The sequence below is a fragment of the Carassius gibelio genome, chromosome B24 (assembly GCF_023724105.1).
Source record: "Carassius gibelio isolate Cgi1373 ecotype wild population from Czech Republic chromosome B24, carGib1.2-hapl.c, whole genome shotgun sequence".
NCBI classification, from domain to species: Eukaryota; Metazoa; Chordata; class Actinopteri; order Cypriniformes; family Cyprinidae; genus Carassius; species Carassius gibelio.
The window spans coordinates 19,115,686-19,138,260 of record NC_068419.1 but is presented as its reverse complement, the minus strand read 5'-3'; the positions used below and the strand labels follow the sequence as shown (position 1 = coordinate 19,138,260).

General features: G+C 36.0%; 1 protein-coding gene across 6 annotated transcripts in view; it reads left to right on the top strand.

Moving 5' to 3' along the window:
* nck1b (NCK adaptor protein 1b) overlaps positions 1-22,575 on the top strand; it is a 39,933-nt gene that overhangs the window by 11,939 nt on the left and 5,419 nt on the right. The window contains exons 1-3 of one of the 6 annotated variants that reach the window (XM_052595771.1): positions 7,137-7,405; positions 12,164-12,215; positions 14,093-14,336. In XM_052595771.1, the coding sequence (XP_052451731.1) occupies positions 14,111-14,336 (226 nt within the window). In that variant the 5' untranslated portion in view covers positions 7,137-7,405; positions 12,164-12,215; positions 14,093-14,110. Of the gene's footprint in view, positions 1-7,136; positions 7,406-8,570; positions 8,590-12,163; positions 12,216-14,076; positions 14,337-14,828; positions 14,991-19,719; positions 19,875-22,575 lie in introns of those variants that run through there. The other 5 variants (XM_052595773.1, XM_052595770.1, XM_052595772.1 and 2 more) reach the window with 5 other exon arrangements.

Sequence of the window (22,575 nt, the reverse complement as noted above, 5' to 3'; positions counted from 1 at the left end):
TGCTTTTCAGCATCATTACTCCAGTCACATGATTCTTAAAAAAATCATTCTAATATTCTGCTCAAAAACATTTATTATTAATATTAATATATTAAATTATTATTATTAACACGTTAATATTATTAGTATTAATACAAATTTTATTAATTGTATTAATAGAAAATTAAAAAGAACAGCATTTATCTGAAATAGAAATCGTTTGTAACATTGTTTTTATCACTTTTGATTAATTTTAAAGCATCCTTGCTAAATAAAAGTATTAGTAGATAAAAGTATATATTTCAGATAAATGCTGATCTTTGTGTCTTTCTATTAATTAAAGAAATTGAAAAAGAATTACTCAACTGTATTAAATATTGATAATAATAATAGTAAATAAGAAGAAAACAAAGATTTTGAGCAGCAAATCAGCTTTTTTAAATTTTGGGTGTGTGATATTGACAAAAAAAATGATTCTGTGTGGTCAGTTCACAGCATTGATAGAAATTAATCTAGTTTAAAATTTTTATGGCAGGAATGCAAGAAATTGGATTTTTGCCGATATCAAATATGCCAATTGCAGATACCGATATATTTCCTTTTGTTTGGAAACAACACCAAGTCTCTCCTGTGTGGAAATTATAAGCATTTTTTACTTTTGTTTAGTTTTTAAAAAACTTATTTGTTAGAATTAAATATACAATAATAATATTTTGCTTTCATTTTATTAGAAGTAGGCTAACAGCGTCCCCTACAGAATAAATACTCCATACCTAACAAGCATTAGGACCCGGGGGAGGCTGCCTCTGCTGCTGATGCACTGCTGTTACTGTTGACTCTATCACACACTGATCGCGTCATACGTTGCATGGATTCTCAGTTTCAATGCAGCGATCCAAAACATTTAATCTAATCACCATTCAGGCAAAACTTTGCTTCAATAATAAGCCACACTGCTGACCTGATCTAATCGCTAGCACACCCTGAGCACATATGAGTAAACGTATTCCTCCAAAACATTTCTGCATCATTTTTCATATTGGGCCAATGTGGATATGTATATTTAAAGCCATTATCGGCCCATTCCGATATCGGTCCGATAATATCATGCATCCTTATTTATGGGCATTTTTTATTTTATAAAACATTTTTTCTAAAAGTGTTCATTAGCTTTTTGAGTCAAATTATTACATTTAAGTAGTAAGTTAGAATAAGACATTTGGGCTGTTACCAAGCAAATAAAATCCGTGTTGACAGAAGTCATCTTTGCAATGCAGAGGAAACACTGAAGCTGCATCTGAAGTGGCATTTAGATGCATTTACGTACTGTTTAATGCAGGACATGAATGCATTCAACCTGCAGTTGCAAATGCATAAATAATGTTTTGATCTACATAAAAATGTTGAAAAGATACTTTAAATGTGAAATTAAAACCACCAGTAGATTATAATAAGTGAGTCATTGCGATTGAACCAAATAATTTAAACCGTTTATTCATTCAGGAATGAAATGCAAAACGGCGCTGTAGCTGTGGTTTGGAATTAATTTTTTATTATTGTCGAAATAGAGCAAAAACAGGCGATATGGTGTCTAAAACGCAAGTCCCTTAATTAACTTGTTTATTGAAAATCAATATCATGTTTGAAATCATGCAAATATTTAGAGTAAAAACTGGCACTCTTCATGTGATATTGATTAATTATATGAAATTATGTCATTATACACATTTTCTGCCCACAAATCTAGAATTTTGTGGGGGTTTTTTTTATTCTAAATGCATTTGAACAGACTGAATCATGCAGTGAAAGAACACAGTTTAAATGTGAGATAGAAGTGAGATAGACAGCTGATATGTTCTAAAATGGTTGGAATTATAAAAAAATAAAACATAAAAAATGTTGAGTCTGTGCCCATTATACAATGATTTTCGGTTAAATCTGTCAACTCCAGCTGCCCAATTTCTGCCGACTCTTAAAACTTTAAGTACTTCTGCCTTTTGCTGTTAAGTCTGCAAGTGTGATGTTCCCTAATGTTTTAAATTTTAAAAGTTTTTTTTTATTTTTTTTAAGTTGTTGTTAATTGTTGCTGGTTGTTAGAGCCCCTTCTTACCTAAAGGCCTGTTCTTGGCTAAGCTACAAAGTGGATCAGTCTTTGTCAATAAGCAAAAATCTGTCTCTGCATGCAAGAAGACAGGGATGTTTCATGTGCACTAAATAGGTTCTGTGGTTAAACAGCTATAGGGTTCATTCATTTTACTGGGCCTTGTGAGGAAACGGGTGGTTACATTATGATCATGCTGTTACCACATGGTGTAATACATTTGGTCTAATTCCTCTGTGGTGCCAAAGGGCTTTAAAAAGGACTCCGGTTTGAGATGTAAAAACGGCCAAGACTTTATTTTAACTTGTCATTTTTGAGTGCTTTTATTGGCGATTGACTCCTGAATATAACTTTAGTTATGGATACATTTGTATGTTTTATGAAGAAACGTGGTTCTTCTCAATGCAGAACTGAAGTACTTTAACCCCTTACTAGAAACCCCCCTTTTTTGGCATGGAGACCGAAATTACATACCCAAAATAAAAAGGTTTCTGCTCATGATTCTTTCTGACTAGATACATAATCAACCTTTGTTCACAAAGCTGACACTTTAAAGTTTACTGTTCAGGAATCAGAATCACTCAGACTGTTATGATAATAGAGATATATAAGCTCAAACATAAAAACAAAAATAAAAATATCAAAAACATATGTTTTAAATGTATTTTAAAAAATGTTGATGTAGGAAATGAGTTTGAAAACACAGTGTAGCTAAGGCCACAAGTCTTCCAAGACTTCATAAAAAATTTCATAATCGAATCTGTAAAACTGTGAATTTTATGAAATATTTTCTAAGGCCATGTCATGTGTGTTTTTAGAGAAGGCTAATCAGATTGATTTATGGCCCTTGTCATCTCTGTAAGATCTCACATGTAAACTTTCCTGTGCTCTTTGTGTATGTTTTACTGTTGAAAACTGCCCGAATCATGATTGTATTGTTCTCACCAAACGGTTCTTTCACACCTCCGCCAAGTATGACACATTATCCGCATTATTCTTTTATCATTATTCTTTTGTTTTTATTCCACCTTTATTAGCCTTTATTGTGGTTTTTCAGGCTTTACAAAGCAACAAAGCAGCGATCTCACTTCAGTCTCTCTTTGCATTTAACATTAGCCCTTATTTATCAAAAGTCTTACTATAAAAATACAACAAAACATTTTCTTACGACCTTACGTGAATTATTGAGACAAAAATGCATTATGAAGAAGAAAAGCACCTGCTATTAGTAGCATTGGTGCTAACGTTAGCATCAAGCTACATCTGACAATTTATGAAATTATTAGTACACTTTTACTCAAAACTCACTTTAAACCCCGATCGAGTGTTTATAATAACTTCCTTTAGCGATCAGGGGTGGAATTTGGTCGTTTACTGTTGTAAAAATATGTTATTTGTAGCCTTTTTCATCGCTGCACAAGTTAGCATTTCCGATGTACATTTTCGATTTTTTTTATAAAAACGCCCCAGATCTCAAGAAATTCTCATACCAAGCTTTACTATCGTAATCGCGGGTTTATTATTCGGATATTTTGTGTGTACAGAGGTGTTTCAGTGTTGTTTTGGCCAGATAACTACCAGGAAGTGTGCAGGAAGCATGTGACACGATGGGGCGGTGTCCAGATATGAAACTCTAAGATTGACGTTTGAAAGACCCAATCAGAGTCTGAGTCACACACCGCACGAGCTGTGACTACTGCACGCACACACAGATCGCTGGGAGAGGCTGTTTATCATCTGATCGCGTAAATCCGTGGAAAATGAATAGAAATGACGATTCTGTCTGAAGAAATATGAAGTAAACATCAGTAAATATATCCATATATCTCCGCAGATATGCATCTTTGGTCTAAAAATCCTTATTGACGCTGTTCAGTGAGTCTTTGTGAACACAAATAAACCGCTGCTGACGTGACTGAATAGGAGTGAGTTGTGAATTTCTATTCAAAATGTGGCATAATACGGATTTATTATTTTGCACTCCTGACATAAATCACTAAATATCTGTCACTGCAACAATGTTTTATCAAAATATTGGTCAAATATCGAAGCTTGAGTCTTTAAACTTTCCATTGATGCACAGTTTGTCCAGATGAAGTAAGACAGTGATGTTTAATGTGCTGTGAAAGTGAAACAATAATAAACTGGGGCCGTCAGCGATGTTTGCACGTAAAGGGGTTAAGTGGAATTTAGGATTTTTATTGCAAAATCATCAGTGTGAATGCCTACAAAAGTAATAGCACATCTGGCCTCGACAAGCTGTGAGGTATCATCCATGTCTGGCGCGGGACGAGTTACACGCTAACGTTTAATACTTAAGGTTTGGGGTTTGTTGAAATATGAATTGCAATAACCATTCAAAGACACTGGAAGTCTGTTAACACGATCATGAGAACTAACTCATGAGAGGTTTTATTATGGAAAATGTCAAAGGAAGCCCTGAGGGAGTTTTCAGCCAAAAGATATTGAGGTTCTTTTGTGAACAATTTCCTTGGATGACTTTTGCTCTAGTCCGTCTGAAGCGGTCATCCCCTAACGGAGCCCTATATAAGGCCTAATAAACTGAGTTTGTGTCTTCCAGGGGCTTGTATGGCCATCCTGTTTCACACACTTATGTAAGCGACACTTATTCCCCATACTTTACCTAAATCAACAGGCCTGGATTTCTCCTCTAAACCTCCCGTCAACAGTAGCACCACATAAATGACTCTTGAATGATCATGTTTTCTGTGTTCAGCTGCCCTGATGTTAAATGGCCTTCCTCATCGACAGAGGGCAAACAAACACACACAGGTTGATTAATTGTTTTTAATCTTAATATTTTCTAAAGCTGTGCAAGTTTGGGAATATGATATGTGCCTAAGAATAATGGGGTTTCAGTGGCTCTTGAATTATTGGGATAGTTCACCCCAAAATTTAAATGGTCATTATTTACTAAATCTCATGTTGTTACAAACTGATTTTTATTTTCTGTGGAGCACAAAAGGAGCTATTTAGAAATTTGCTGATGCTGCTCTTTTCCATAACATGCAATCATGCAGCAACTTGCAGATGTCAAGTTATAAATAGTTAAACGGCTTCTAAAAAAATTATGCAACTCATACATTATCCACCTCATTCAAAGTGGAAGTAAGCTATTTCAGCTAGGGCTGCGATAAACAGTTAATCACTTTTTTTTTTCTCAAAAATGCCGTATTTTTTATACAAGAAGTCGCGCCTGAGTATAAGTCGCATCAGTCCAAAAATACGTCATGATGAGGAAAAAAAACCTATATAAGTCGCACTGGACTATAAGTCGCATTTATTTAGAACCAAGAGAAAACATTACCGTTATAGAGGGCGCTCTATGTTTTCAGTGTAGACTACAGGAGCACTGAGCAGCATAGAGCGCCCTCTGCAGGCTGGAGATGGTAATGTTTTCTCTTGGTTCATTTCTCTTGGTTCATTTCTCTCGGTTCATGTCAAATTAATTTTGATAAATAAGTTGCACCTGACTTTAAGTCACAGGACCAGCCAAACTATGAAAAAAGAGTGTGACTTATAGTCCGGAAAATACGGTAATTGCTTTTATTTATTTTACATTTAATCAGAATTCATGTCAACTTGCATGGTTTGTATGCAGATTACTGTTCATTCTCTTATTTTATCAGAATAAATGTACATGTTCTGGTGTTTTCAGCTCATCGTTGCATTTTCTGTAATATAGAGAGAGTGCGTGTACATGGTTACCAGGCTGGGAAGAAGCTGGATGATGAAAGAATGATTCATTTGCAAATCTGACATAACTCAGTTTTTGGAGCTTGTCTAAATTCGAACTTGGGACGGCCGTAATGTAACACTGTTTACAAGGCTGTTCTGTGATTTCTTTTTAAAACGGTATGTTTTCATTCAGTGCAGTGAGGTAAAGTAATATATTGTGAATATATTCTGTTTTGGTTTGAGTAAAGTAAGTTTCCCATAACACAAATACCTGGAAGTACAGACGAATAAAGAATGTGCTACTTAACGTACATTAATTGAAATATTAATTTGATTAGCTGAAATAAACTAGAATATACACTGCTGGTCAAAAGTTTTTAATAATTGTACCCATTAAGGTCATGAAGGCTGCCTTTTTATAGCAAAATATAAAAAAATATAGCAAAAACCATTATATTGTGAAAATATTCTAATTTAAAATATTAAATTTATTTCTGTAGGATCAAGTGACAGTGAAGACTGGAATAATGGCTCCTAAAATTAAGCTTTGTCATTACAGGAATAAATTACATTTTAAAATATATTTACAAAGAAAACAGTCATTTTAAAGTGTAATATTTCATAATTTTACCTTTTTTTTTTTTATACATTTTTGTAATCATTCCAAACTTTTGACTGGCAGTGTAAATATTAGATGGAAAAACTAAAAAAAAAAAAAAAAAAAACTTAGGGCTATAAAATATTAACCCTAAATTTGCTAAATAGACACGCTTAATCTATGATAGCTAAAACTTAATACAAGATATTAAAATATGAATAATATTCAAAATGAGTTAATACTTTAATAGTGAAAGAATGACACTGAAATGAGACTTACAAGTAAAAATGTTTTGTTACTGGTTACCACTGTTTAAATATAAAAATCTGGTTTAGCCATGAAATCATAATGGACCATATTTTTATTAAGATGTTCAGTGTCATCCGTAAACTGATGGATAGATATTCTTTACTGATCCTCAGGTGAAATGTATACCTATGATGCAGAGACCATGCATACCACAAGAGCGGAAAGTGGCATCACTCTGTAATATAACCATCATTAATTCTGCCGTTCATCATTTCCCATCACTCCCCTGTCGCCCCTTTCTCTCGGACCCCGTGTGTCTGTGAACTCCAGGCTCTCCGTCACTCATCACACACTCGCCGTGTGCTCGTCAGGCCCTGGTGGCGGTCCGAGATGCTGCAGAAGAACTGAAGGAAGCAGTGAGCGACGGCATCATCCTCTCACCTCAGCGAGACACAATAGAGAGAGGAAGCTGTGCACTCTTACACTGCAGCAGAGTGTGTCATGTGCGGTCTAGCTCTATTGCCGCAATGGTTGCAGCATTGCTAATCCAGCTGTAGACCTCATCTGTGTCGGTTTGCAGTGCACACACTCGTCGTCTTGAATGCACTGGTTATAGTAACAGGTTTGATGGGAGTGGTTAGAATTTTAAGGTTACCAAGAATGATTACCTGTGAACCAGCGAGCGGGAGTTTGAATGTGAAGAGGAAAATATGTCACAAATTTGTTGTCATTGCCAAGACTGGAGAAAGTCACTGAGGGACCTGCGGTTGTCGGATAAGGTGGGGCTTCCTTAAATTTTTGTGCATTTTGAGCATGTTTGTGTCCTCCAGGAACTCTTTTATTAGTACTTTACACGTACAGTAAGAATCAGAGGCGCTCGCTTGTCTATGTGTCTGTGAAACCTAAGGCCTGTTACAAAACCTGCAGAGATTGCTACCTTCTAAGACGCCATTCTAGCGAAGACGGAATCTTAGACGTGACTGATTAGAATTTTTCATTAGAATTTTGTTATTAAAGAGAGAGCCCCTTGAGAATCTGGAATGTTTTACATAAGCAGCTTCTCGATGAACCGCACAAAGTTCAAACAGGAGAACAGCTAACAGTGCATTATTCTAATAAAAATAAAAATACTGAAACTAACTGCAAAACCAGCACTTTAACTCACGAATGAGTCATTCGGTGCAGGTTATGAACCGATTCAACAGATGATTATCAAATCACACATCGCTCTCGCGTTATCGAGACGCTTTAGGTTTCTTTCAGTTTAGTGAGAAACCATGTGTTTTTATGAAATGTTTTGATATTATAGAACTGCCTTTAATTTTTTGCATTGCTCTTTCGGGGGCGGTCTTGGTTTATAACAAGGAAAAGTATGTTTTTATGAAATGTAGAGAAGTTGCTTCCGATTCCAGCAGCATTTGGTGCGTTAGCATTTTGCTGAGCTAAATGCTAAAAGCTAACAGCTCATCATACAAATATGCAAAACAATTGCTATACATTGGATCATACGTGTACCGTTTTTTAAGTATTGAATTAAATATAATCAACATTTCTCTTCCTCCACCATCTTAGGTTTTTTTCTTGTTCCGTGAGCTTGGTGCAGTACATTGCATCTGTCTTTTCTCTGAAAGATTTGTGTGAAACTGCCCTAAAACTTGACCAAACTTGGAGTTTTCTTAAATTTAGAGTAGACTCAGTCACCTCTTTATATAGAGGTTATAACGCAGAGCTATTTTGTGCTTTTTGGCCCATTCACAGCATTCTCATGGGAATTCCTCCTTTTATCCGTGTCTGCTAGCTTTCAGTAGAGGTGTGTCGTGACTCGAGAGGAGCGTGAGATGGTTCACATCACCTCTGCAGTTCCTCTTGATCTTATCAGGGTTATTGAATGCGTTGATGGATGTTGAGAAGATGTCCTCAGATTGGCTCTAAACAGGAATCAATGGGGAGCATGCTTCTTCAGGTTGGTACACTTCATTGCTTTAGCTAGAATTGTTTATGACATTACGGTCAGTTACTTGAATATAAGTTTCATAAACACCAGGATTTGGACACGGTTGCTACAGCAGTGTCTGACAAACATATAAAACCCGAGTTATCCATCGTACATTAAAAATGTTTTCACTTCATTTCTGTGAGTGTATAAAAGATGGTTTGCTTCATGTTATCACATTTTTTGTTGAAAAAGTGTTTATTTCAAATATTACAAGCATGAGCATGCTTGTTGTTAGCAAGTAACTCTAATTTAAAAGGATAGTTCACCTAAATAATAAAATTCTTTCATTAATTACTCATGCTCAAACACGTAAGACCTTCGTTCATCGTTCATCTTTCATTTTTTATTAAATCTGAGAGCTTTCTGACCCTGCATAGATAGCAAAGCAACTGACATGTTCAAGGCACAGAAAGGTAGTTAAGACATTATTAAAATAGTCCATGTGACATCAATGGTTCAACCGTCATTTTATAAAGCTACAAGAAAACCTTTTGTGCGCACACAACAAACATAATGACTTTATTCAACGGTTTCTTCTCTTCGACACGCGTTCATGAGAGTACCATGACACATTGATATTTAAAAACTAATAATCAAATTACAAATTGGAGTACTAAATATAATCTCCAGTAAATGTCCAAATGAATCACATTTTTCATCCTGTACAAAGTTAATCACTTTTAGCGTATTATTTCTCGTGTGTATTAAGTTATTTTCATTAAAACGAGTCCCAATAGACAAAAGAACACTACACATTGCTTACATCTGTATCTCCAAATCGGTTTGTTTTTTTAGTCGGCTTATCTTTTGTAAAATAATTTGCACACATGATTTGGCGAGGTTGTAAATGTCAAGCGCGTGAACCTGTGGGACAAACCGAACACATCTGTGCCGTTCCATCCCTAACTCAAATGAGCGAAAAGGTTTCTGGGACGGCAGAATTTAGGGCTGAGAGACAGATGGAGAGGGAGGATGGCTCGTTTCAGTTCTTCTGCCCTCAATAGTGTGTCTAGAGTACAGATGTCTTGTTTAGCTCTCTTCTGTGAAGTGCATCTCTTTTACCATCAGTCCTACAGCTTGAAGAGCGCAGATGGTTTCTTGAAGCTAACGTGTTTATCAGACAGCAGCTTTGAAAGCTCTAAAGAGCGTGCATCTGAGAAGCGGTGGCCTTTCAGCCTTTTGTGATGATAAACTCAAGACGGCGTTCCTTTTTTAGTGTGCAAAGAGCTGCAGAGAGCTACTGTTCTGAAGCTTTGAGACTCCATCTGCATGTTTGCTGTCTTCAATGGGGAAAAATCGGAACTAGAGTTTAAGGTCTTTTGAAGCCTCTCTCTCTCTCTCTCTGACAAGCATCATTTCCTCCGCTTTTCTTTTTTAGCTTATATTTGCATCCTTGCAATGCAATGCTTGTAAATACAGTTGGTCTGATGCCTTATTTTTTTATATCTGTCAAAACGTTTCAAATTATCTTCAGCGTTTCAATTATTTACATTTAGTTATTTAGCAGACGCTTTTATCCAAAGCGACTTACAAATGAGGAAAATAGAAGCAATAAAAACCAACGAAAGAGCAATGATATACAAGTGCTGTGTTTAAATACGATTAAAACAAGTCAGAAGAATAGAAAAAGAATAGAAAATTCTAGTTTTAGAGGCAACTTTTTTTCTTATTAAATAAAACTAGTTAGAATGTAAAAAAAAATAATTAAATGAAAAAATTTAATAGTTAGAATAGTGTCAAAAGAAGATGGGAGAGATGTTTTCAGTATCTATTCTGATTTATTAAATTATATATTTGTATATAAAATATGCATTAATTGCATTTATTAAATGCATTCATATAAGTATATTTAATATTATAAATGTAAAAAAATAATATATAGATTAATGTGTGTGTTTCTATAGGCTACATAATAAATCTACACAGTACACACACATAGCATAAACATAAACCTTTATTTTGCATCCCATTAATCGCGATTAATCGTTTGACAACGCTAGTATTAAGCCAATATTTAGTTTTCAGCAGGAACACCTTAAGAAGGAGATGAAGAAGACTGCCAAAGGACAGACAGACGACAGGAGAGTTTGCAGTGATGAAGAAAGGGCTGGTTGAAGGAGAATGTGATGGTCAGAGATTAGTGTGTGGCCTCAGCTCGGTGTTCTCTGGCTGTGTGTGGACTCAGTTATGTGTTGGGAGTGGATGGGCTGTGTCTCTGCACACTCCCAGCGTTCATTAATCTAATCAGTGAAACTGCTAGAGGTTTGAACGTTCTCGTAATAGAGCTTGTGAAATAGATCTGGTTTACCATGCAGGCGAGTTTATTAACAGAGATGTGACCATTAGAGATGTGTGAGAACTTCAATCGCAAAAAAAGCGATCATGTCAAATCATTCGACGCATAAAGCACTATGTGAGAAAACACCTCGGGTTAAACTTGTTTGGGGTGTTCATGAGCAAGAAGTCAGTGATCAGGTTATCAGTTCGGTCGCACACAGAGTTGATCTGTTCCTAAAGAAACAGTCAGAAACAATGTACTGTGTCTAAGATTCTTTGTTCTGGTGAAAATCTGAGGCAGCAATGCAATACATGCATCCATTCACGTCATTTGCCTTCAGTTTCACTTGGAGGGCCCTATGAAATCAATTAATTTTTTCTGTATATATGCTATTGGACTGTTTTAATGGTTAATTTTTTTTTTTTTTCGGTTATCAGAAAGCATGTCTGTTTAATGGAAGTCGTTAAACTTGTACAATTGAACAAGATCAAGATTATAAAAAATTTAATTCCTGGGACACTTAAGAAAGCATTTTATTTTATAAATGTTCTGGATTGCATTTTTAAATATGTAAATATATCAAATAAACCAATCAACTGAATTCATAAAACTTGTATTACTTAACAATAATTTTTAGAAAATAAGAGTTATGATTTAATACAAATTTATTACCGATTCTTTTACTTAAGTCTGCTTTCAGTTTGTCAGGATCATAGATGCGAAGCCACGTTCGCTCTTTTAAAAGTTGTTGTTTTTTTCCTACCCAGGCTCTTGTTATCCTGTACAATGCATTAGAAATGAAACTGTGTATCCTGCGTTCACAGTTAGTGCCCTACTTTTTGGATCTGCCTTTTCCCCATCTTCCTGCCTCATGTTTGGACAATAGACAATCGCTGGCCATCATTCTAGAGGAAGTGATCTCTCGCTTTGACTGCACGGATATCATTTGACTATAAACTGTTCTCTGGCAGTCGTTGCGTTGAAGTCTTAAAACAATGGTCATCTTCATCAGTTATTTATTTAACCAAATGGCACACAATCGCTGGGGAGATGCTTGTCTTTGGTGAGTAGACAGTGGTACATTCCCTTTGTACACTGCTGAGGGTGTGTTCAACAACGGGTCGCCAGCGTTCAATGCCAGCCGCTCCGGACAGGAGATGTGTGTTGCATTGGTTTCTCTCCAAAAGTCGTTGCAGATTGTTTCCATTAGTTGTTTTCTTTTTGTCGTGTTGAACTTAGATTTTTTTTCTTCTTCTCTTCTAGGTCTGCCATAGAGCATCTTTACTAAGATATCCACAGCTTTGATGCAGCACAGGTAAGCATTTATACTTGAATTAACGTTAACACACAAGCAGTTACTGTGATATTCTGAGTGGGTGTTTGGTAATGATTGCTAGGTAGGGCGATAAAGATCTCATCTTGAGAAAATGCATGTTGATAACGATGATAAGCTCTTGCCTCTGTGTGGATTTATCTAACAGCTGATCATACAGTATACAGAAATAAATGTGACAGCAGACAGACAGAAGCCACAGTGCATGTGGCTAACAAGTCTGCATGGTGTTTAATGTCTCTGGGTGAATGAATGGTGCAGTTTTGTCTATAGAAACTCAAACGTACAATGCTCATTGTGCTTTCAGCATCTGCGTCTTAATAAATGAGGACATGAACACATAAACTTGATCTCCAGAGCTCTTCAGCAGCACTTTACAGTGGCATTTAAGTTTCAGATAGGCCTACACACCGAATCTCTCTTCACGACTGAAAGCGAAAGATCTTTCGAACGAACCGACAAAATAAAAGTTTGGTTTAACTTGAAGAAATTGTGGCAAATATATTACTATATGCACAAATGTAATACAGTAATGACTTTTAAGAAGTATCATAAGTTTTATTTTGCATAGTTCTTTTGTGCAGCATCTTGTAATGCAATGTTTTGTTAGAAATTAATTGTTAGATTTTCATTTGATTACATTTTAAAAGTTTGATTAAAATGGTATCAATTCATTCCGTTAGTAACCATTTTTGATGATGAATTTGTTTTAAATCATAAAGAATCATCAGAATCCAGAAACATTTTATGGAAAACAGAATCTAGGGGAAAATAAAATTAAAATTAAAGAGAAGCTCTGTGGAGTTAAATTGGGAACAAACTAGTTTTGTTGACATTAATTCTAGGTCTATGTGGAAAGCATTCCCTTCCCCATTAACGATGGAACAAATATTGTGATGTTATTTTTGGACCAGCATTAATGGTAGGGCATTGCAAAACCATTTCTAAGGGGTTTCGAAATTATCAGAACTAGTAAAAGCATAGATGGATAGTTGCCAAGTTTTTGGTTCGGTATTAGATTCCATTAAGAAATCCATCTACTGTATTTCAGTGGGAATCCATACATTTGGGAATTTAGCGCGAGTATGAAAACACTCCCCTTGTAGATTTGGCTTGGTTTGAGTTCATGCATCCTTACACATTTAACAAAAGACAATGGTTGTTTTTTTCCCCAAATTTTTGTGACTTGGGAATTAAAACTAATTTCACACTTTTACAGTATGTAACCGGTCACATATTGTGTTTCCAAGGTCCTCAAATATTATTTGGAGTCCAGACACTCCTCGTGTCTTTAGTTTAAGACATTGTTTCAGCATTTTTGTCACTGGATAGCATTTGTTTAATGTAACTAATGAAAACGAGAGTCCAAAGACCTTTAGAAAGTAGGTCACCTATGATGTGGCCTGGAGATGTTCATGAGAAGGTGAACAAAGATGTAAACTCGTTCTGACAGCTGAGCCCTGCAGGCCAATCAGCGTCGGTCTGTTCTTGAGAACGCTACCTGCTCATGTCCTGTAGGCTCAACGGTCTGCACCGCCTGATCGTTCTCCAGTTCGCTGTTGTTGTTTTTGTAATACAGAATTGTCATTTTAGATCCATCATGTCTGGCTCAGTCATCCAATTGAACATCAGGATCTCTACAACTTCCATTTTAACTCTGGCAAATGTCAGTAGTTGTTTATGAGGGTTCATTTGAAGTTTTCTGTTGGTTTTCCAAAAAGCAATTTGACCTTGAAATGGGACATTGCAAAGAGATTTTCTCTTTATTTAAATACCAGAGTATTTTCCTGATTGCTTTCACTTGTTAAAGAAACTCAGTTTCCACTATGTAACCTTAATTCAGTTATTATCTTCCTCAGTGTTGAAATAAATCCAAGATGACGGACGAGGTGATTGTCATCGCCAAGTTTGATTACATGGCCCAGCAGGACCAGGAGCTGGACATTAAGAAGAACGAGCGTCTCTGGCTCCTGGACGACTCCAAGTCCTGGTGGAGAGTACGAAACGCTACCAACAAGACGGGCTTCGTGCCATCTAACTACGTCGAACGAAAGAACAGCGCAAGGAAAGCCTCAATCGTCAAGAATCTCAAAGACACTTTAGGTGAGGCCACAACTTCTGCTTTACTCAAGAACATCCTCCCAGTTGCTATTTGATTATATCTCTAGATTAAGAAACTCATGTTGCTTCAGACCCATGTGACCGGTTTCAGCAGAATTTCCATGCTAATCTTCTATTTTTAATTCAACAAGAATGTTACCAAGCTCCAGAAACGATAAAAACAAAAATACTTATCTAGCCCGTGTGACTTCTGAAGAGATAAAATAGCTTTGTGCACAAGACAGACACAAATTTAAGTTATCATGCATTGAGAATCTTGATTTCTGCTCTAATTTTGCAATAATATGCAACAACTTCAGTTGAATATAGAAGTAAGGGTTGAAATGGCATGAGCGTGAGTCAGTATTGACAACGATTATCTTCACTGTTGTGTGAGCAACGAAACCATTTGCAAACAAACTTCTGCTTTAAAGAGGTCCAGATATATTTGCTTCTAATTGGGTAATGTGCGATTTTAGTATGCAGGGCATATTCATCTTGTCATTTCCTGAGGAGTCTTGTTTTTGACCACGATGATGTTGCGGAGATACACAGGAAGATACAGTACTGAACAGTTAGTAGCTTTCATTTGACAAACCTGCTGCGTTTAACGGCTCGTTCTCAAAATCTCACACATTCAGTGGATGTTTTTTTCAGGTAAAGTAAGTGTCTTGTAATTTTTAGGTTGTCGAGATGTTTTAAAGCCTAAGCCATATGATATTGTGTAGCCTATGCATTTAATGACATCTAAGAAAGTCATTTTTCATCCAGTTTTCTCTTCAATTTACTTTTTTGTTTAGAATCTAAAAGTTCTGAGTGACAACGCTGTATGCAGTGCATGCTCCATGTATGGTTTACTGTCAGATCCATTAAGATTGGCAAAAAAGGCTTATTAATGGGTTAAAAGTAATTAAAACTTGTCCCGACTGGATTTAGACTTAAATTGAAAGAAAGCGTCAAGAAATTATGTTTTGCATTTTTAATTAACCTGATTTAGGACTAAGTTTTTATGCACCATTTTTTTAAATGAATGAAAAACATCCCACTACACAGTACTGTGTATATATATGTGTGTGTTGGTTTAAAAATCTATATTTGTTAATTTCAGCAAGTCATTCTCATTAGATTCTTATTAATAATGATAAATAAAAAAAAAAACTCAGTAAAATGCTGTGATGTATTAAAGTGATAACAGAATTAGGGGAGAATTTACCATGAAAATAATTAGTGCTGTTAAACGATTAATTGCTTTCAAAATAAAAGTTTTCTATTTATATGTATTACCGGAATATAAATTCCCACACATGGAGTATATATTTTGAAAATACTTATATATTTTAGATAAATATATTTAATATATAAACATAACATATTTTTTTTTAAATGTATGCATGCATGTATTTTATTTATATAATATACAAAGTATACACACACATTATGTAAACAAAAACTATTTATTTTGGATGTGATTAATCGTGATTAATCATTTGACAGCACTAACAATAAAAAAAAAAAGTGAATCCTCTTACAATTGTCCTTACTTTTTTTATACAGTATTTTCTTTTTGATATTGGTGCAAAATATTGGGCTGTCTCTGAGTCTCATGAATACATTGAATACATTCAGCGATATCAAGCATAATGCGTGTTTGTACTTAAAGTTGCAATGTAACGGAAGACGCAACAGATCTTTTCTTCTGTGTTGTGTTGTACATCAGAGAGAGTACTCTACCCTTACACCAGAAGACTAGGTTTTTATATTTTACTGAAAAAATTGAGACGCATGCATTGATGATTCATTCAGAGTATGGTAAATAGCATGCATGCATAACGTATAAAGGGTGACTTTTCATTCCATGCTGAATTCTTTTGCATTTAGAGGATTTGAGATGTTGATGAGGGAAGTGTTTGTGACACTGGAATGTGAAGCTTAGTGTCAGGAGATAAGCAAGACAAAGAGAAACAGAGGAGACTGAAAGATTAGCTCATCATATTCCTGTCTAGACTAGACCACATGTTTACCACACCTGAATAGCCTTGTCACGGTAGCAAAATTTCAGTATTTGGTACCAATACCAGTGAAAATCCACGGTTCTCGGTAACAAAGCAAAACACACAAAGATGCACAAAATTTAATCCAAACTGTACATATTTAATTTTTAAAGGGCTTTTGAATTTGAAAGCCAAGAGTGATCTGGGTGTCTGTCTTTTAAAGTGTTTTGGTGTGTTTCCTCGTTTTGAGAGTTCATCTGCGCACCTTTCGTATAGCACCTCAAGGACCGGGTTGACCGGGTACACAGTACCACCAGTACTTAAAAAATCCTTGTACCGTAACATTTTAATTTCTTTAGTACCGACTTGGTACCGAAGTACCGGGTCTTTTTACAACACTACACTTGAGGCGCTGCTCTGAGCCTCTGGCTCTTTGGCCTGTTTTGTAAGTTTTTTTTTTTTTTTTTTACACCGAACATCATGGTTTTCAAGCCTCTATTTGAATCCAAAAGCTTAAAGGGTTCGTTCACCCAAAAATGAAAAATCATTCATTAATTGTAATTTATTACTCACCTCATGTCGTTCCAAACCTGGAAGACCTTAGTTCATCTTCAAAACACAAATTAATATATTTTTATAACTTTCTGTGCCTGCACACATTGTGGTACTCTCCTGAACACGCATTGAAGACTGACACGGAAAAGATTCAATTGTAGAAATGTGGAAGTTCCGTTGCTTTCTATGCAGGGTCAGAGGGCTCTCGGATTTCATCAAAAAAAAAAAAAAAACAGTTTTTAAGATGAACGAAGGTCTTATGGCGCGGTCACACTGCACTTTTCGCTCCATTTACTCCCATTCATACGCATGCGAAAGCGTCAGACCGGAAACGCAAGCTCATGCGAAAAATGTAGCATTTCGCTGCGTTCCAAAGTTCCAAGTTTGGTGAACTCTGACCTGCGACTTCGCATCAGGTGAAGATGTGGGACCAGTAGAAGATCGATACGTCACTGCGTGACCTCTTTGTACAGAAATTCAAAAATTAAGGAATCGCTAGCTATATAACTTTAGCTGTAACGCAGCGTCCTATTTTATATAATAAATATTTAAAAGATTATAAAAATTAAATATAAAAAGAAGCTGCATGGTTTTATATCAGTGGAAACAGGAATGGTACATTTGAATGAGGACGTTTTATCATTTTTATTGCTTAGGGTGTATAAATTTATATAGAGAGAGATACAAGTACAATATAATAATACGCTTTCGACGACGTCGCAAAGGCACAGTACATGCACATATTAATCCATGTTGTGATAATTGAGGAGAGACCGTTTTATCTTGCTCCCGCCCATATTCGCATTTTTGGATGAATCATGCTTTTAAAGTTACTGAGAAACAGTCCATGTGACAACTAACCCATTATATGTAAAGTCTACATTTATGCAACAACGATTTGACTAAAAACAGAAACGTTTTTCTTTTGCATTCTTGAAAATGTTGCATACGGAGAGCAATGTTGTCAAAACGATCTCCGTTCACATGGATCGGACTAAAAAATGTTAGTTGAAAATAATGTTGTGTAAATGCATGGTAATGCATGTTGCCATATGTATGTCTGTTTATAAAATGTTTCATCCTTTTAAAGTGACGGTCTCTGCCAGTAAATATTTGTGGTGTTTGATGGAACTGCTGGCACACGTCTGTGAGTCGCATGTTTGCTCTTTAATCTTCACATCGGTGTACTCTTAAAGTGTTTCTGTGGTGGTTAGCTGGAGGTTGGGTCTGTGCTGTTGGTACACAGGAACAGGAACGGCTTCTTGTGTTGAACCTGGAGCTGTACAATGAGAGTTGTGTGCATGCTGCTGATAGCTATCTCTCTATCGCCGTCTTTGCGGCTGTTTTGAAAATGGCTTGTTCACACAGCCTCTGTTCTTGAGGCTTTCTCTTACAACTCTGCTGTTGTGTTTTAAGTTTATGTGTGTGTGTGTGTTTGCATATGCCATCACCTTCAGGTGCTCTTCCTGCCCTGCCATTTGCAGTACACAGATTTTCTGTCATAGAGTTTCTGTCAGAGTTTCTGATCTGTAAGGGACTCCAAACGAAATTGCAAATATATATATATATATATATGCTGCTAATTTTATTTATTGTTAGTTAGTTTTCAACATAAAACTTGGTCAAATGAGCAAATTTTAAGAAAATCACGACAATACTGATAACCATGATAATTTTGGTCCCAATAAAATTGTGATATTACATTTTCATAATGTTTCATCTTTATGAGGTTGAATAAAAGAATGACATTTTATTATTATTTAGCTTATTTTCTAAATCTCTGGGGTATATTTGTAGCAATAGCCAACAATACTTTTTGGGTCAAAATTACTACATTAGGATATTAAGGAACATTTCCTAATATATCAAAATGTAATTTTTCCTTCGTAATATGCATTGCTAAGGACTCAATTTGGAAAACTTTAAAGGTGATTTTCTCAGTATTGACATTGTTTATTTAATCAGCTTTCAGATTATATATAAATCTCAGTAAAAAAAAAAAAAATGACCCTCATGACTGGTTTTGTGGTCCATGCTCACATATGACTAATAATCTTAATCATATTTGTGGTGTTGATTGCATCAGCCTTGCGACACGGTTTATTTTAAGAAAATATGATCAAACTAATCAAAATAATTTTATCAATAACTATACAAATAGACACTAGCTAGTAGGGCTGTGCGATATGGAGGAAAAAAAAAAAACTATCGCGATTTCTTTGATACATTTTGCGATTTCGATTTTAATTATGATTTTGACACACACAGACATACTTTAATTTGAAACATATTTCCAAAAGAAAACCAGCTGGAGCTTTATCAAGAAGTTGTAACATGGCTTTAGAACAAACACAAGTAAATGTGACAAAATGTCTAGACATGGCAAAAAAAAATTGTGGTGTTGAAAAAAAAGAGCACATAGTAGTGTGAAAGCACATTTTTTTTCAGCATTATTTGTGTATTAAGTCCATTAACTATTTAGTGTTTTTTTTTTTTTTTTTTTGGTGTATTCAATGCTGATATCAAATGCTTATGGCATTATAGTATGCTATACATAAATATGGTAGTCATCTTGGCATTTTCATGGTACTTAAGGAATACCACATGTCCAAACATGTTACATGTTCTTGTATTAGTATGAACAGACTGGATGTTCATGGCTACTTCTGTGCAAACTTGCATTTGAGGCAAAAAAACTGTGAAAAGGGAATAAAAAGCTATGTTTTTAAAGCAGACTGATATTGGCAGTCAGGGTTGGCTGCTAGTCACCATAGACGCCATGAGTTCCCTATGTGTGTATGAGGGACAGACTAGTGCTGCTAAAGGAGGGAGTGATTGTGATTGGTCCACACTGGTCACATGGTCAGGCAGCCGGAGAGCGGTTGACTCGTGGGAGGGTGTTTCACATGGAATAGTTGCACAGCTGCAGAGGGAAGTGCCGAGTCGCCTGGATAGCCCAAAATGGATATGGCCGATCTCTTCAAACACTTCTTCCGTGAGTCTTGCCACTTTTCTCTCCTCCTCGTTCTATCGCCAGTCTAGAAATCTGACAGCGCTGAAAGTTTTAGCTTGGATTGAGTTTGCATTGAGACATTCTTGGTTGAAGGATTAGGGAAGTGTGAAAGGCTTTTCTCTTGTGAGCGGAGTGTGAGTTTGTCAGAAACCCCCACCACACACACACACTCACTATTTTTATCCTTTTCTGTTAATCCATCATTTGTACACACTTTACAAAAATTTGTTTGGAAGCCAAATAAGAGTTAACAGACTAGTTGGCATGAAAAGTAATTTTTTTTTTCTCTCTCTTGCTCTGTGTGTGTTGTCGAGCAGCTGGGCGGGCAGTGCTCTGAAAAGCCTGTAATTGCACTACACACACACACACACACACACACACACACACACACACACACACTGCAATCAACACAGTGTAAAGAACTTCCACTCTTCTTTGTGCACTTAAACTCTCCTGTTACACTCAACTGGAGTTTTCTCTCCCAGCCCAAGCCTCTTTTAATCAAGTTTGGTTTGGAAACCCGCCGGTTCTGTTCTTCTAGATGCGTCGCGTTTGGGTGCTGAGGGTCTGCTGTTTTGGGGATTCCTGGTGTCAGCTCTCGGTGAAACACTGAAAGCACTGTCTGATGATTGATGGCGCTCGTATCTCTTCTGGGACAGCCGCTGGTGTAACATGGTGTTAGTTTCTACAGTCTCTGACAGGACTGATGTGATGACAGTAGTGTCTTGTCGACATGAATTAAAAGATAATGGGGTGGTGTGTGAAGTGTATGTAATTGTGCTTGAGAAATAGGGATCTTAAAAGGACTGTACACCCAAAAACGTATTTTAAAAACCCATATGACCCATACCAATATTGTTCATCACTATCATAGCTATTGTAAAAATATATATTGCGTAAACGTTTGGGATTGGTACGTTTTTGTTTATTTTGTATTATTGTTCTCTTTTGTTCACAAAGGCTACATTTGTTTGATAAATACAGTATTTTTAAAAACATTTTCAATTTAAAGTTAATATTTTTTATTTAGTAATGCCCAATTTTTAGCTTCGTTACTCAAGTCTTCGGTGAAATCATTCTAATATATCAATATCATCAATATTATCAAAGCTCTTTGTGTTATAATTTACATTATAAATGTCTTTACGGTCACTTTTGATCAGTTTACAGTGTCTTTGCTGGGGAAAACAGCAAAAAAAAAAAAAACCTTTTTCTTATTATCCTATTGAACCTAAAACTTTGAATGTTTTTAGTAATGAATTGCAAATTGTATCTATTTTAACAATCATCTCCCATCTTAGTTATTTTTTAATTAGTTACAATTGAATAACATTATTAAATGTAATTTTCAGCTAATTAAAAATGTTGATGCCTAAATTCATTTGTAGTATTTTTAATTGTTCAGTTTTTGGGGGTTTTATTTCCAGTTCTTTTAGACTGAATTGAATAGAACTTTATTATCAAGCATTCATCAGCCATCACATGAAAATAAATATAGTTTAAATGTATTTGTTTTGGCGAAGCTGGATTACTAACATAGGTGTTTAGTTCACGCTCGTACGCTTGTAGTCTTCTCCGCAGACGCAGATCTTAATTCTCATTCGTCCATGCATTTAGCCACATGACATGTGACCATCAACGATGTTTTGCATTAGATGACGTTAAACCTGAAATAAACCTAAATGCACCATATTTAAATGTCAACGCAAATGTTTCTTTAAAGGAATATCTCCTTTTTTTGTGTTCTACAGAAGAAAGTGATACTACGAGTTTGAATGGAAACCCGCCCCTGAGAGGTGGTCTTAGATTTTGGCATCCTTTTCTCCCAGTTTTTCAGACCCTTTCTCTGTCTTCCTGTCGCTCGTAGCGGAAGAGCTCTAATTTGAGAGCGATTTCTCCTCAGATCTTTGGAGCCTGTGAGAGAGGAAGTGAGGAAACTGGATTGTTGATTCACTGCAGCGTCAGCCCATCCGTCTGTTTTTCTCCACTTCTCACTCCGACGCTTATAAAGCTGGTGGAAAACACCACGAGATGATGTCGATTTGTGAGCGGGACAAACACGCAGCTTTAATTCAGATGCAGACGAGTACAGGAAGTGATGATGGCTTTCTGGAGTGTTCCTGGCTTAAACACACAGCAGGCTGATGGTCTGCATACGTGGTTGGGCTGTGACCCCCGTTTGACTCCCAGAGGAGCTCTCGACGGGCCTGCGCTAGCCAAACAAGCACAGATGTGCAACAGAGGCTATTTATACCAGCGTGTCGTCAGACTACCTGCACCAGAAATGAGTGTTAGTGCTTAATTACGGTGAATCTAATGAAATGTTTCACCTCACAATCAAAAGAAATTCGATTTTGTAGAATTTGTGTATACTTACTGTAATACAGTTTAATGTTATTATGTTTAATGTCGTCGAACTTTAACTAAAATAGCCATTATTCTTTTTTCGTTTATTGTTTGGTTGAAATATGGTATTTCTTTCTTATTTTTGCTTTATCTGTCTTTGTTTCATCTTGGTTTTTTTAAGCTTATGTTGAACATTTGCTGGTTTCATTTAGGGAAGTTAAATTGTATTTGGAGGTCTGTTCGTTGCAGATTGTTTTGAATTGGTTTGCGCATCGAGCGAGCATGTGATGTGCACACAGTCTTGAGCAGCTGAAGGCTCTGTGGTTTACAGTCACTG